General features: G+C 31.1%; 2 protein-coding genes across 3 annotated transcripts in view; both read right to left on the reverse strand.

Annotated features, from left to right (window-relative positions):
* LOC127716004 (transcription intermediary factor 1-alpha-like) overlaps window positions 1–13,168 on the reverse strand; it is a 431,824-nt gene extending 418,656 nt beyond the window's left edge. The window contains exon 1 of one of the 2 annotated variants that reach the window (XM_052222110.1): window positions 13,142–13,168. Coding sequence is in view for 1 of the 2 variants with exons in the window: in XM_052222107.1 (XP_052078067.1) it covers window positions 1,923–2,035 (113 nt within the window). In the remaining variant the exon portion in view is untranslated. Of the gene's footprint in view, window positions 1–1,922; window positions 2,065–13,141 lie in introns of those variants that run through there. The other variant, XM_052222107.1, reaches the window with a different exon arrangement.
* Window positions 1–14,046, reverse strand: part of LOC127716018 (uncharacterized) — a 364,497-nt gene that overhangs the window by 126,741 nt on the left and 223,710 nt on the right. The gene's annotated exons all lie outside the window — the stretch shown is intronic.

The following is a 14,046-nucleotide window of genomic DNA, read 5'->3' on the forward strand; positions in this document are numbered from 1 at the left end:
CCGAGACTCGGCAAGGACTTTAAAATTGATCATTTCACTATTGAGATGGATAAGTCGATAATCTACTAATTACTATTTATGAATCTGTTTCAATGGTGCTCTCTCTCTCTCTCTCTCTCTCTCTCTCTCTCTCTCTTTCTCTCTCTCTCTTCTTTTTAACAAAGTAGGATGTATCTTATAAATATAAGGGAAATACCTGGTCACTTTCTTTGGAGTTTGCCTTACACATTTAACTATTTCTCTGAAAAAAAAGTAAAAAAGGCAAATATTTATCGGCACTCATATTATTCCCCGGACTACAATTACGTGTACAGCTTATCAGTTAACAGATGAATCATGTTTATTTATATGTGTGCAACGTTGTGAAGATGAGTTTTTATATTTCCATATGCTTTCAACGTAAATTGTAATCTTGTGATCACACACATTAAACTTAAAACTGTAAACAAATTTAGATAATATATTAATTCACTAAATTATTGAAATCCTGTTTTCAAAATTTTGATTAAAATTACTTTACTGTTATTTTACTAATTTCCTTAGTTCTGTTTACACATTTTACATAAGATAGTTACAAATTACATTCAAAATTATAAAAACAAATGTTTTGTACAATGTTTTCATTGGTGTTCATGTTTGTTTCTGATTTACACCGATTTCTGCGTGTATCTTTATTCCTCTGATATTAGTGTTTTGTATTTTCATTACTTTCCGTAAGTCTTTGTTCTAGATGATTAAAATACTGATCATTTGTCCATCGTTCACTTAAGAAGATCTGACAATGCAACGTCTAATTTCTGATTAAACGAGCTTCGGGGATCCTGGGATTTTTTTTAAAGATTCACACATTGAAAAATGTTGAGGGAGACATTTAATTGACTAATTTACTTATTACTTCTAGAACAGAAAGTAGAACGGAGTGTTGTCTGATCCGTCTAAGGAAAGCGTAGACCGGGGATCTGTATTTTATTCAGATTGCTGTTTTTCATGCATACGTGTAACTTCCTGTTCGTGGAATTGCCTTATTTATCCCTTGATGCAATTCTACGTGTGCCTTACGTGTTACATCTAGTTCATTTGCGTGTAACATGGAATGCATGTGTATACAATGGTAGATGCATCACGACGAGAAAAGAATTTCAAATGTATAATTTTAGCCAAAACATTTTAACTTATTACAAAAGTCATTCATTGGTAAACGAATAATCATCTCCATAGGTGAAAACAAACTATTGCCATTACAACACTTGTCTAGAGTAAATAACTTACTGGAACGAAACATCTCCAAATAGATTGAATATTTCTCGTTCTGATACATTCTTTTTGTTATATTTCGTAGTCGGCATGACCGGTAGCTGCGTTCACCTTCAACATCTAAGTCGGATTTTATAGTTTTCAATTGTGTCAGAAGTTTGCTAGCATCGACAACTTTCTGACTCTCGGTAAAGGCAGTCTGACATTTCTGGAACTTTTCTAAATAATTTTGAAACCCAGTTCTAATTGACTGAAAGACCTTAAGGTTTGCAGTTTCCTTTTCTATCAATGATGTAATGAGGTCTTGTACTTTCTTGTCAATCCACCGCTTCATCTGTTTCCCATCTTCTGTAATAACACGAATAGTCTCTTTTATGTCGCTCTTGTACATGTCTGTGCCTTGTTCAATTTTATCTAGATTTGTTTTGATGAATATAATTTTCGAGTCAATTACCTTTTTTACTTCAGTCTGTAATTCCTGTGTCGATTCGTTGATTTCAGACATATCATGCTTTTTATGTATTTTGACGCTGCAAATTTTGCATATTGGCATGTCACAATCAATGCAGTAAAATATGAAGTTTTCGTCGTGTTCTTTGCAAAACGATTTGTCTTCCAGATTGATATTTGACCCATTAAGAAAGTTATGATTTCTACTTATTTTTTACCTTAAATGTAAAGTTTTACAATTTTCACACATCCATTGATCGCATTGCTCACAATAATTACGCCCTGGTCCACTCATACAGATGTCACAGGACTTCGAAGCGGATTGTGCCATTTTGGTAGTTTTCTTTTAAGTTACCTTGACACAGGCTATGGCTAAAAATAATCGACATCGGACAAGTAAACAGGAAGTTACAGAAATTGCTATCCTAACTAGATCTTATAACCTTATTAACGCACGTGATTACAAGAATATTTATCTATGAAAATGTAAAGGTTTCAATTAAATCTGCTTTAAAATAAAAAAAAAATTGTAAGCAAGTTTGTAACGTGTTTGTTTACTTTTAAATGTGTACTATTTATAGATATTTTAAAATATCCATACCTGAGTTCTGATGCACACGGTATCTCACCTTCATTATAATTCAGTTTCAGCAGGTTAAACATTTTTATGTCCATACCTGAGTTACACTGTACACTGTATCTCCTAATAATTAATGTTCAATTCAAGATGATAAAAAATTTGCTTACTAGAAGGATAACTAAATACACTTATATCACCAATTTTACAAATTAGAGGTTATTATTGTTTCAGTTCAAATGTTTGTGTATATGCCAAGTTTAGCTTTACATATTTATGTACGTTAAAAAGTACGCATTCTAATTTTTCGATTTTCGTATATAAGTGATTTTCATTTAATGACATTTACAATGATAATTTGACTCAGTTTTATATATGATCTTTTAAATAATACTTTTTTTCTATTTGATTAGAAGTTTATGGCACAATTATAAAAAAAGGATAATAATTTTTGTTTGGGGCATATTGTTACCTAGATACCTGCAATTACCTGTGGATTGATAGCCTGCGTTATTCTTATCAGGAAATCTTATCTTACATTTCTCTTTCGTGAATAATTATATAGACAATATCTGTTTTGTGTCCTTAAATATCAGCTGTATTTGTACAAGGCTAAGAAAAATGTGTAATGCGAGCATCAGCGAGCTATTTCTCCTGTTTCGAGCCGAGTACAAATACATCTGATAGTTAAAGGGGTACTAGCTACGAGATATATAGAACATCTAAAGTATGATTTTTTTTGTTCAATCGATCATTAATGAAAGTGAAATAGTGAAGTAATAATTCGCTTTTAGCAAGCAGTATGGTTCAATTTTGTCAAATTAAGCTAAGAAACATTGATTATGAATTATTCCCTTGCAAGGGAATAATTCGACCTCATTGAATCCGTATTCATGTGAACTTCAATTTAACTCCTTAGCTAGAGATGGATAACGCATGCATTTTGCGTGTTCGGTTATTTAAAGGAAAAGAATGTCAACATTGAAAGTGAAACAAAGGCAAATCATTTGATTGACTGATTCGATCCACAAAGAAACATTCTTATACAGGTAAAAACGGTGATTAACATATATTTTTAATCTATAATATGAAATAAAACAGACCTATACAAATCCAATTGCACGATTTCGATTTCTATTCATATCTATATTTATGTTTATATTGCTTATATGGCCATCGGAGATCATCGGAGATATCGTTTATATGGCCATCGGAGATCTTTAGATGGCGTCAAGACTAAAATACACACGAAACGAAGCTACATATTATCGAGTCCATGCCCTGTAAATTGTTTATTTTAGACTTTTTATAATTTGGATGAATGTTTTACATGGTTATAAATCAAATATGAGAATTTGAATCCAATCGGTGAACATGAATTTGACAGCTAGCTAAAGAGTTATTGTTTTTTATCCTGCAATACCTTTTGCACATTGGCTTGGCGAAAGATAAATAAACTCACAAGTATTGCCTTTATCTGCGATTTAAAACTCTTTGACGCCCGTGTAGTAATAAAAAGAAATATCAAACAATCAGCTGATGACTGGTACGTGGAAAAAAAATTTCGCATGGTCAACAATAATACATCGCTCAAAGTTGGTAATTATTTATTATAACATAACAACTCATTTCAACAGAAAAAATAAATCACAAAACAGTGCCCGATTTAAGATCAAAATGTTTAATTTGTCCTACGCTTCAGAATTTCGAGCTGTCCGTGCATTCAGTGATTAGTGACAATGTTGTATAGCTGATTTTTTTGTATTACTCATTGAAACATTATAGTTTCGAACTTGAAGATTTTCGCCGTAGAAAATGAAGTTAATCCTGATGTTAATGTTTGTCTATGACATGACCTGTATGAGCAGGAAATAGATTGCAGATCGTAGACGGGCACATTTATAGACTGAGCAATACGTCATAATCATAATCATTGGAATGCGGAGATCAAAATGTCACTATCAGTGTATAAATATTTGTATAACGAAAAGCTGCTCCCACTGCCGGACTATTTTTTGTGTATTGTAGGACTGCAGTACTATTATATTCAACACAGCTATAAAAGACAGGGTCAGAATATTAAAAGCATTTTAGAATAAGTTACCTCTCGGTGTTTGTTAAGGGTTTTTTCTGTGACCTTGGGAGGAAGTCAGAGTACCCAGCGAGAACCACCAAACATTACTAAATTTGAGAACAAAAACCGGCAAAAAAGCTAAAAAAAAGTTATGTATGTGTATATCTTAATTCATCAATTTGGTGTATGATTCACACAAAAAAAGAGAATGATTTTAACGTATATCACTTTCACAATACCATTAACATGGTTTACATGATTAATATTTGTTTACTAAATGTTTGACAATATTTTCAAGAGGTTCTACTGATTTGAAAAACAAGAAATCTGTGTTGGTCAGATGAATAACTAGTTCTTACTTATCGATAGATTCTATTTTTATTATAATAAGCATGTCATGCCTTTGGTAGTGTATTCCATATAACTTATATGTTCGATGGTCAGCCAGATGTCTAAAAAAACAATTCTAGATTTTATATGCTTTGTTTCTCTAAAAAACCCATTCCAGAAATAGGATACATTTATTGGACTCTACTATGTACTACATTCTGTCTGTTTGTTTATACATGTACTTTCATAGAAGAAATATTAATGCATTATAAAAACACTCATTTACTCTAAGAAATATAATATGATATTTCTTTAAGTGTTGGAGGCCGTTCAATGACCTATAATTGCTTTATCCATGTCATGTGGACAATGTTCATTCATGGATAGTTTTATCATTTGCAATTATTCCACATATTGTTATTTTATTATAAACTAGCTCATTGTATGTTGAGCAGGATCTGATTACTCCTCCGGGATACTAGGTATCACTCCTGATGTTGGTTGATTTAATTTGTTTTGAAGGTATTTTTTTGTCTGTGAAGTGTTTCGTGGAATGATTTGCCTTTCCGTCCGTTTTTTTCATGTGCATGCCAGTTTCTCGTCGACGTATGACTTAACATTTGTTTTCGTTTTCGTTTTATAAATTCCTTTGCTATGTCATGGCCTTATATAGCTGACTTTACGGTTAAGCTTTTTCTCATTTGGAACTTAGATAAATAGATGTCTCAATCATACCACATCAACACAATGCTGCTCGACCGCTTGCATCAATTTGCTTTCAGACTTTACATTGACGTAGACAATGACTGAAACAATAACTAAAGTATATTGTTCCATTCGAAATTGCCTTTACAAATAAGCCAATAATCTCGAAAAACTAGTGAATAAGGTTTCTTTCTGCTATTTACGATTCATTACCCATAGACGTTTGAATTTAAAATGATGATCATTTAGAGGGAAATAAGAATAGTCTTTGCTTTTTATACAATATATAAAAAACAACAACATTGAAGCACATCTTAATCATAACTTCTTCCGTAATGCACTGTAACACAACTAGTACCCATATGAGTATCGACAGTCTGCTAAAATATCAATTCACCAAACCTCTTGTCGATCAAAGAGTCCTGAATTTTGATAATACCAGTTTTGGTCCAGTTGTTGTAGGAATGAGCATAGTTCTTCATAAATTCAGATGTTTCATGACATAAAACACGTAATAAGTTTAATTAGACGATGTTGCTCATCTTTCTTTTGAGCACTCAAGATTAGATATCTGCAACTTTTAAGATATTGAATAAAAAGATGTGGTGTACTTGTCAACGAAACAACTCTCCGTCAGAGACAAAACAACGTAGGTAATTGTACGGCCTTTAAGAATCAACATCTCATTGACACAGATGAATGATCAAACATTAGCACAATATGTCTGAAAGCCAAATTTTGATGTAGAATGGATGGGTCTGATTTGTAGCTTGTCCTGTCCATATAATTTTTTGTTGTTTGTACGACAAAATAATGATCAAATAACACTGAATGTATTTGTCGTTCTTATCTTGCGTATGATTTTTTTTTAAGTTTAAGTATAAACATTACACAAATATTGTGTACGACATCAACATACAATCTTCTACAATAAATAAAATCGTATACTATGTCAAGTTCTCAGTTAGTAAATCTAAAATCGTAAAAAAAAACACACACAGCACGATCAAATTATGTAAACAAATTGTGAGTTTCTTTTCAAATACGTAAAATAACAACGACACATACATTCATTGTATTTTGAACATAATTTGGTCGTCCATAAAACTATATATAATATATAAAATGTCCTGTCACTAAACTTAAGCATCAAACTATTGATTGTTTTACATTCAACATGTTCAAATAGTTCATTTAAAACCTGTAAAAAAAATATTTACATAAGCTGTTGCCACGAATATATTTCTCACTTTTTTTCTATTCTGATAGTATGATGTATATGTTGGAATTAAATGGCAAAATATAAAAACTAGCACAAGATGAAACAATTTAATAAAAAAAGGTAATCTAGAATATATATATATAATATCTGAGTATGAACGTTCAATTAAAAATCTGATTTTTACATACTATCTATATCTCTTTTGTTGTTACCAAAAATATATAAAATGATTACTTTAAACCATGGGTAATGACCTATATCAAATTGAGTGAAGTATTTTATTCAATGATTATTTCGGGTGAAAACTTTTAATCGCCCCTTCTGACATGAATTGCAGAGTTAAATTCATCACAAAACTTAAAAAATAGGTTTTTCATTTGATTATAAGCAGTCATATAGTATAATTGAAAGACCGACGTGATAAACAATTGCTAATGTATTGCTTGCAAATTCCTTTAGACATAAAAATTACCCACCAACGCACAACGACGTGCTTCCAAAATATGCCCGAAATATAAACCATTAAAGTTTTGAATAACCATAACAATAACCTAGCAATTTGAAATTGTTTGGTTTTCAAACTGGAAGCGCTGTTTGCTTTAATATATGAAAGCACGAAAAAATGGCGAGGTACCAGGCGTTTAAACCAATCAGAATCACTTCAGCAAATTATTGATCAATAGGAATAATGTATGCATTACTATTTTCTAAATTTTAGGTACGAGTGTTATAATCAAATCTACATCTTGATGGACAGCATATTTGTTCCGTTTGGAGGACATGTTTTAACAAGCATGCCCATGGGAACCAACTATGTCCTCTTCTTGTCAACTTGCTCCTTTATTCCTTTCAGGCTGACTTGATACATAAACTTCTTAGGAATAAAAATAAGATGTTTGCAGTACCATTAACTTTACTTTCCACCATAAACATGATATACATGATGTTCTCTCACTAAATAATTCAAAATTTGGTGACAGTTAAGGCTGCCTCATATTTTGTCTAACTTCGTCTAACTATCCAAATTTGATAATGAAGGTTAATTGAAAATAAAACTTAACGACAAAATGAAAGATTTCAGGTTCCAATTTGTAAACTTTCCAATTCTATGTAGCAGCATTCCCAAAGCGCCTGTATACGGAATATATATATCTCCCATTTGATACGACATTTCAAGGCTGTTATTCTCTAACATTATTTCCATGATATAGGGTTGTTGCTCACAGGGAAGCTATTAAACCGAAATTCCAAGTAGTGATGTTTAGAAATTATCCCTTCGCTAATTTTACGGACGCCCTCAGATGTTTCATGACATAAAACACGTAATAAGTTTAATTAGACGATGTTGCTCATCTTTCTTTTGAGCACTCAAGAGTAGATATTTGTAATTTTTAAGATATTGAATAAAAAGATGTGGTGTACTTGTCAACGAAACAACTCTCCGCCAGAGACAAAAACAACGTAGGTAGTCGTACGGCCTTTAAGAATCAACATCTCATTGACACAGATGAATGATCAAACATTAGCACAATATGTCTGAAAGCAAAATTTTGATGTAGAATGGATGGGTCTGATTTGTAGCTTGTCCTGTCCATATAATTTTTTGTTGTTTGTACGACAAAATAATGTTCAAATAACCCTGAATGTATTTGTCGTTCTTATCTTGCGTATGATTTTTTTTAAGTTTAAGTATAAACATTACACAAATATTGTGTACGACATCAACATACAATCTTCTACAATAAATAAAATCGTATACAATGTCAAGTTCTCAGTTAGTAAATCTAAAATCGTAAAAAAAACACACACAGCACGATCAAATTATGTGAACAAATTGTCAGTTTCTTTTCAAATACGTAAAATAACAACGACACATACATTCATTGTATTTTGAACATAATTTGGTCGTTCATAAAACTATATATAATAGATAAAATGTCCTGTCACTAAACTTAAGCTTCAAACTATTGATCGTTTTACATTCAACATGTTCAAATAGTTCATTTAAAACCTGTAAAAAAACTATTTACATAAGCTGTTGCCACGAATATATTTCTCACTTTTTTTCTATTCTGATAGTATGATGTATATGTTGGAATTAAATGGCAAAATATAAAAACTAGCACAAGATGAAACAATTTAATAATAAAAGGTAATCTAGAATATATATATATAATATCTGAGTATGAACGTTCAATTAAAAATCTGATTTTTACATACTATCTATATCTCTTTTGTAGTTACCAAAAATATATAATATGATTACTTTAAACCATGGGTAATGACCTATATCAAATTGAGTGAAGTATGTTATTCAATGATTATTTCGGGTGAAAACTTTTAATCGCCCCTTCTGACATGAATTGCAGAGTTAAATTCATCACAAAACTTAAAAAATAGGTTTTTCATTTGATTATAAGCAGTCATATAGTATAATTGAAAGACCGACGTGATAAGCAATTGCTAATGTATTGCTTGCAAATTCCTTTAGACATAAAAATTACCCACCAACGCACAACGACGTGCTTCCAAAATATGCCCGAAATATAAACCATTAAAGTTTTGAATAACCATAACAATAACCTAGCAATTTGAAGTTGTTTGGTTTTCAAACTGGAAGCGCTGTTTGCTTTAATATATGAAAGCACGAAAAAATGGCGAGGTACCAGGCGTTTAAACCAATCAGAATCACTTCAGCAAATTATTGATCAATAGGAATAATGTATGCATTACTATTTTCTAAATTTTAGGTACGAGTGTTATAATCAAATCTACATAATTAATGGATAAATCCTTCTGATTCTAACAAAAAACTATCTGAAATGAGCATTATAAAAATGGTTGATTTCTCGATGGACAGCATATTTGTTCCGTATGGAGGACATGTTTTAACAAGCATGCCCATGGGAACCAACTATGTCCCCTTCTTGTCAACTTGTTCCTTTATTCCTTTCAGGCTGACTTGATACATAAACTTCTTAGGAATAAAAATAAGATGTTTGCAGTACCATTAACTTTACTTTCCACCATAAACATGATATACATGATGTTCTCTCACTAAATAATTCAAAATTTGGTGACAGTTAAGTCTGCCTCATATTTTGTCTAACTTCGTCTTACTATCCAAATTTGATAATGAAGGTTAATTGAAAATAAAACTTAACGACAAAATGAAAGATTTCAGGTTCCAATTTGTAAACTTTCCAATTCTATGTAGCAGCATTCCCAAAGCGCCTGTATACGGAATATATATATCTCCCATTTGATACGACATTTCAAGGCTGTTATTCTCTAACATTATTTCCATGATATAGGGTTGTTGCTCACAGAGAAGCTATTAAACCGAAATTCCAAGTAGTGATGTTTAGAAATTATCCCTTTGCTAATTTTACGGACGCCCTCACGAGTTGGTTGCGTTATGAAATCATTTCACAGATGATTGCGAAATTGTTCCAAATGTCGTAAAAACAATCCAGTCCCTTTCCCCCCGAATGTGACTTACATAATTATAGTAATTATCGGTTTTGTACTACCATGAGCAACACGACGGGTGCTAGATGTGGAGCTTGATCTGCTGACCCTTCCGCAGCACCTAAGATCACCCCCAGTTTTTGGCGGGATTCGTGTTTCTCAGTCTTAAGTTTTCTAAGTTGTGTTTTGTGTGGCTGTTTTTCTTTTTATTTGTTAGCTATGGTGTTGTCATTTTACTTTCGACTTAGATAAACGGCTAGGCACCTTTACAGAAGAACCCTTATTTTTAAATCGGAATTGAAGGTTTCATAGTCAATTATATGAATGAACTTAATTAAAAGGTTTTGAATGCTAGTTTATGAAAGTAATATGAATGTATACTCACCTTGTAGGGTTGTTTCTATCAATCAAAATGCTAAATAAAATGACTCAGCTACAATTGAAATACTTTTAAAAAGTACATGAAGTTACTTATGAGCTGTTTATGTTATCTTTAATTAGATAGTTTATCCACTATACTTTCCCAAATTAACTTGAAACTGTAATACTAAGCTGTTTTACTGGTTGATCATTATTTCAACTCTTGATAAAAAAAAATTGTGTATAAGTTTTCCCCCTCAAAATATCATCTTTCCTTAATTAGTCAACATATGGTCGTCAGTAGGACCAGATACTTATTTTTATTAATTTTATTATATGCCACATGCTATCTTACTTTAAAAGGAAGCACGTCTAAATAAATTACAATTTCAATTTACACCTGTTCTTTAAATCATTTTATCCTCAATATATGTATTTTTTTATGATTGGATTTCTGTATTACTAAATACGGCCTTCATTTGTCCTTTATAAACTGATAGAAAGTAATTGAACCACACCTGTTCATCAACTTAAGGCAAGATAGATGTGTATTTACATTTCCAAAGTGTTTATAAACACAAACAAGACTAAACATCAATGAAAAACTATGAATAATTAGTACTATCATGGATTAAAAACACTTATGAAACACATTTTTTTTATTTTCATAGTCACAATTGATAAATGATTTTTTTTTCAATAGCTTGTTGAAGATATTTACTGATACCTACTCAGAAAGTCTTTCTTCCCTGAAAAAAAAAGTATGAAAGTATCTGTTGTAAAAGTAATCTTATTCAAATTTTATTTCTATAGTTAATAAAATCCATTTCATCAGTGCTGCTGGTTCGAACTATTTTGATTTATTTCATCATCAATTTTCTCGGGTTAGATTTAAATTTGATTTGGATTAATATAATCTTCGAAATCGTATTCTTTCCTTTCACATTTGTTGATTAGAATTAAACACAATAATAAATGAGTTATTTGATATAAATTTCTTCATTTGTTCACATTCATCCTAAATAAAACGTTATTCTTACCAACAATGGTCACATTTGGTATCTGAACAGTGTCTTTTCTGACTGTTTTCTGAAATCAGAGATATGAACATGTAAACTGATGAAACTGGACACGAAGAAAACAAAACGATAAATACACATTTCCAAAATATGTACCTGTGTTTTCTATATTCGTTCAACAATTTATGCTAAATGTCAAACGATGTTTTACATAGAATGTCCATATAATTCATTTCATCTGTAAATACAATGCACATTATATGAAATTCACAACTTCGAAGTATAAACATACTTAATTGTTAAAACTAAAAACATGTTTACAGGACTGAAAATTAAACAAATAAGAAGTCTGTTTAGCGCAAATACAAAGTTGTTGATATTTGTCTCTTTTGGTTTAAGATTGTGTTAGTGTGCTTTGTCTTTATGCCTTTTCGTGTTTCACTGTGTGTTTTTTTAGTGATTAAGATATATATAACACAATATTGACTGTTGTTCTCCTAATTTGACCTTTTAACTATTATGTCTGTTTGTTTTGTTCAGATATCGTTGTCAATATAATGTAATTTTATGTGACTGTCATACAAGTGAGAGGTTTAGATAGCTATTAAACAAAGTTTGATCCACCATTTTCTACATAAGAAAATGTATGTACTAAGTCAGGTATATGACAGTTGTTATCCATTCGTTTGATATGTGTGAGCTTTTGATTTTGCCATGATTAGGGACTTTCCGTTTTAATTTTTTCCTCCGAATTCGGTAGTTTACATTTTGCTAAGCAAAAAGATAACAATATACTAATTTATATTTGGCCGATGTAAAAGTCATCAAATATAAAGTTGGGCAATAAATCTTTATTGTAGACCAACTGAAGTTACAGTGTGCCTTTGGTCAACGAATAAATTTTGGTAGGAGGTTTTTTGGTTCTTTGAATATTCATAATCAAATAAACTTTCTTGAGTAATGACCTGAAGGTATCCCTATAAGTTTTTTTTTTGTATTAATTCACACTTTGAAAAATATGGAAGCAGACATTTAATTGCAAACATGTGCATACAACAGTTAATCAGTAACGACAGAACAAGAATTTCAAAGGTATAATTTCAACCAAAAAAAATCAACGTACAAATCAGTCCTTTACTAGTAAATGGGCTAGGTATGAGTCAGGCGAAAAGGGCAAAAACTATCTATTGACATAACAACACTTGTGTATAGTTTATAACTTACCGGAATGATAGGTCTCCAAATAGAATGAATATTTCTCGTTCTGATACATTCTTTTTGTAATATTTTACTGTCGACATGACTGGTGACTGTTTTTCACCTGCAATGTCTAACTCGGATTTAATATGTTTCAGTTGTGTCAGAAGTTTAGTTACATCGGCAAGTTTCTGGCTCTCGGTAAAGGCAGTCTGACATTTGTGTAACTTTTTTAAATCATTTTGAAAATCAGTTCTAATTGATTGTAAGGCCTTCAGGTTTGCTGTCCCTTTTTCTTCCAATGATGTTGTGAGGGCTTTCACTTTCTGGTCAATCCACTGCTTCATCTGTTTCCCATCTTCTGTGATAGCGCAAATAGCTTCGTTTATGTCGCTCTGATACTTTACCGTGCCTTGTTCAATTTTTTCTAGATTTGTTTTGACACATTTAATCCGTGAGTCCATGACCTTTTTCACTTCAACCTGTAATTCCTGTGTCGATTCGTTGATTTCAGATGTATAATGATTTTTGTGATTTTTGACGATACACATTTTACAGATTGGTATGACACAGTCAACGCAGTAGAATATGAAGTTTTCTTTGTGTATTTTGCATAACGGGCTTTCTTTCGGGACGATTTTTGACTCACTGATAAAAGAATGATTTCTACATATTTTTGACCTTAAATGTAAAGTTTTACAATTTTCACACATCCGTTGGTAGCATTGTTTACAACAGTTATCTCCTGCTCCACTCATGCATATATCACAGGACTTCGAAGCAGATTGTGCCATCATGTGTTGTTTCCCTCAGATAACCATAACCAGGTACATGTATTTCTAATCAATTAAAAGATGTCGGAAATGTTAAACACGAAGTTACGAAATTTTTCTTGAAAACTATCACAAAGTAATCTCAGAATGAAACATTATTTCAAACCGACTATTCTATTTATTTTTTCTAATGTTCTAATTTGAAGTGACTTTGATTTGAAATTTGAAAATTAAATTACAATTACAATTACTTACGTGTTCAACAATGTGAAATTTAATACGTTTATCTATGATAAATATGTTTGATTATCATGTAAATATCATATCTCATGGGTGTTTATATACAGCTGATAATATGTTGTTTTATAGGTCACTACTTATAACGATATCAGTTAATTGTAGTATTGAAAGGTGGTGGTGTGAATTATCTTTAGCTAAAACGTTTATTATTTTCGTTCAAGTTACATTTAGCACTAGTGTGTCGATTGAAATCATAACCATGAACAATAATGATTTTTTTTATAATATCTTTTTAACGATGTATCCTTTTTTTTAATTTCTTTTAATATTTTAAGTTAAAAATTAAGTCATTTGTGTTTCTTTCTTTTTATCCG

The sequence above is a fragment of the Mytilus californianus genome, unplaced genomic scaffold, assembly GCF_021869535.1.
Source record: "Mytilus californianus isolate M0D057914Y unplaced genomic scaffold, xbMytCali1.0.p SCAF_9, whole genome shotgun sequence".
NCBI classification, from domain to species: domain Eukaryota; kingdom Metazoa; phylum Mollusca; class Bivalvia; order Mytilida; family Mytilidae; genus Mytilus; species Mytilus californianus.